Here is a 2,843-nt window from a genome sequence, read left to right as displayed (position 1 = left end):
GGTTTTGGTTATTCAAGTTTGTGTCCTCCTTTCACTTTCAACGTCAAGTTTTTCTTTTATAAGCTTCGTTTTCAATATATACCAATTGCATTAACACGTAAGTGAGTGACAACTAGAAACACAAACTGACAAAAGTCACATCTTCTTCTTTTTCTTCTCGTTGAGAGAGACGTCTTTCTCATTTCTCTTTCAACCTGATCATACACAGTCACCGTGTTTGTGTTCTCACTTCTCTCACACTTTGTTCTGACTTATCTCGTGCTCAAGTCTCGACAGTCAATCATGCAACATATGGAGATTAAGTTGGCCTTTATTGGGTCCAAACTTAAACTGATTAGGCCTAGATAGGAAGATAGCTTTTTCATAGTATGTGTCAAAAGTATCTCAAAGCGAAATTGAAACAAAGCTTTCAAAGAGAACAGAACAAAATGTCATGCATTCATGAGTTTTCAAAGGGAAAGTTGGCATTTCGTTGACATGATGAGGTGATCACAATACAAGAAGATGATGAAGCAAAGTACTGAAAACAGAAAGCTGATTCAAGAAAGTAAAAAAAAGAGGTTTACGAACGACTAAGTTTCCTTTTTCTTCTCATCACTGTCATCATGCTTGATATGACCAGGGAGCTTCTCCTTGATCTTCTCCATAAACCCTTTCTCTTTACCATTTTCATGACGAGGCTCAACTTCGGGCTTTCCATTGTGAACTCCAGGAATCTTCTCCTTAATCTTGTCCATAAACCCTTTCTCCTTCCCATCCTCATGATGCTCATGCTTGTTGGCTTGGTCATGATGACCTCCAGGTGCAGGAAGCTTCCCCTTGATCTTTTCCATAAACCCTTTCTCTTTCCCATCCTCCTGATGTTCAGGCTTGTTGGCTTGGTCATGATGACCTCCAGCTGCAGGAAGCTTCTCCTTCATCTTCTCCATAAACCCTTTCTTCTCCCCATCTTCATGCTCATGCTTGTTGGCTTGCTCATGAGTCCCTTTACCTGCATGAACTTTTAACATGATCTTCTCCGTGACGCCCTTCTTCTCCTCAGTTGTATATTGATGATCTTCAGAAACATGATCTTCATCCTTGTGACCAAACACCTTCTCCTTCAATCCTTTCCTCTTCTTCTTTTCCCCATTTTCATCCACTTCTTCATCACTCGAGTAGATACATATCACATCATCAAACAACAAGTTTTATTAACATTTCTCATAGAATTCTAAATACAAATGTGTATACATATACATAAGCTTACAGAGCTGCCAGAACGGTGAAGCCTTGCCGCAAGAGAAGGTGTCTCCTCTTCCTTTTTTTCCTTGGTCGCGTCAGTCACATAGACATGCTCATCTTCAGGTTTCTTCTTGAGAAAGTCAAACATTCCACAACCTTTGGAAGCTGCATCATCAGCTTCTTGTTGCTCACTTGAACGAGGATGATCTGCCATCTCTTAAAACAAGTAACTAGCTAACACCAAGAAACTACGTAAAACACACTTTTGATTGCGAAAAATACTTTGCTTTGCAAGTTGTGAGGATTGATGAGTTACAGAGCTCAACCACACTCTATTTATAGTGTTTTGAGTTTATCACCACTCCCTCAACTACTTGTTTTATGTTTATTTTTAATTATAAGTTAATTTAATGATACTTAGCACTAGTTTCCCGTTAAACCATAAACATTGATCGGAACAAGGTTTTGTGTTTTTCTTGAAAGGTTTTAAAAACATATAGTACATGTCCAAATACATTGTGTTTGGCCAACCAATTAATGGTCGGTGTGGACGGTCCACGTTAACCAAGAAAGATAGAAAAATTATTTTTTAACTTTCAAAATATTTAAAGGATTAAAAAAAAAAAAACTAGGATTTGAATGATGCTAATTGAAGTGCTTAAATGGGCCTACGATGATAACGGTGGGCTTACATAAACAGTGAACAAACTAGTAGAACTTTCGTCTATAGTCACGAATTGGTCACAAAAATCGTGACCCTTTTTAAATAGTTACAAAATAGCCACGAAATAGTTACGAAGTAAAATATGTGACTAATCATGTCAAATTCACGACTAAAAGCAACGAAATAGTTTTTTTTTTAGTTGTCAAAAAAAGAAGCAACGAAATAGTCATTAACGGAAACTTATAAATAGACGTTATAAACCAGATTGCGGATGTCTCATAACCAAGAGATTATGATTTGTAATCTTTCTATTTATCTATGACGGTGTTGTAATCTCCTATATAAGAAACCTCTATGTTATGAATAAAGATAAACTTTTTCATTACTTTCACAACACGTTATCAGCACGAAACTCTAAATCCCTAAGCTAATACCCAAATCGAAAAACCCTAAAACCCTAACCCTAGCCGGCGATCCGACGAACCCTAAACCCCGATTGTGTCTCTTGTTCTCGCATCTGTTCCAGCTCGCGTCCCCGATCAGCTTTAGTCCAAGGCGTTCCTGATCCTAGCTCAGACGTTCGCGACCCGAGAGCAGCTCCAGCACGCGACCTCTTCCTCGTTCGCGACAGCATCAGACAGCTCGCGTCCGACGATCAAGGCGTTCCCGATCAAGCAACAAAGGACGTCCACGACCCAATAGAAGCGACTCGATCCATTCCAGCTCGCGTCCCGTTCGTGTCCAGCTCGCGGCTCAACTCCTTTGGTGGTCCGATTCAACAATCATCTAAGGTTAAAAGGTAATTCAAAACCTAAGAACCGATAATCGAACATGGATTGATTGATAAAGAATGAAACCCTAAAACCCTAATCTTTATGAATCAAAACCATAGGGTAATAGATCAAAAATCCTAATTGAGTAAATTGAAGCTCTAAAAGTTCGATACCCCAAACCC

General features: G+C 39.0%; 1 protein-coding gene across 1 annotated transcript; it reads right to left on the bottom strand.

The window, feature by feature from the left end:
• Positions 1-473: 473 nt before the first annotated feature.
• LOC106311044 (cold-shock protein CS120-like) lies at positions 474-1,505 on the bottom strand. Its single transcript, XM_013748274.1, has 2 exons — positions 1,250-1,505; positions 474-1,152 (listed from the first exon to the last, which is right to left on the bottom strand). The coding sequence occupies exon 2, from the start codon at positions 1,008-1,010 to the stop codon at positions 573-575; it is 438 nt and encodes a 145-aa protein (XP_013603728.1). The 5' UTR covers positions 1,011-1,152; positions 1,250-1,505; the 3' UTR covers positions 474-572.
• Positions 1,506-2,843: the final 1,338 nt, after the last annotated feature.

The sequence above is a fragment of the Brassica oleracea genome, chromosome C8 (genome assembly GCF_000695525.1).
Source record: "Brassica oleracea var. oleracea cultivar TO1000 chromosome C8, BOL, whole genome shotgun sequence".
Lineage (NCBI taxonomy): Eukaryota > Viridiplantae > Streptophyta > Magnoliopsida > Brassicales > Brassicaceae > Brassica > Brassica oleracea.
This window is presented reverse-complemented; position numbering and strand designations above follow the sequence as displayed.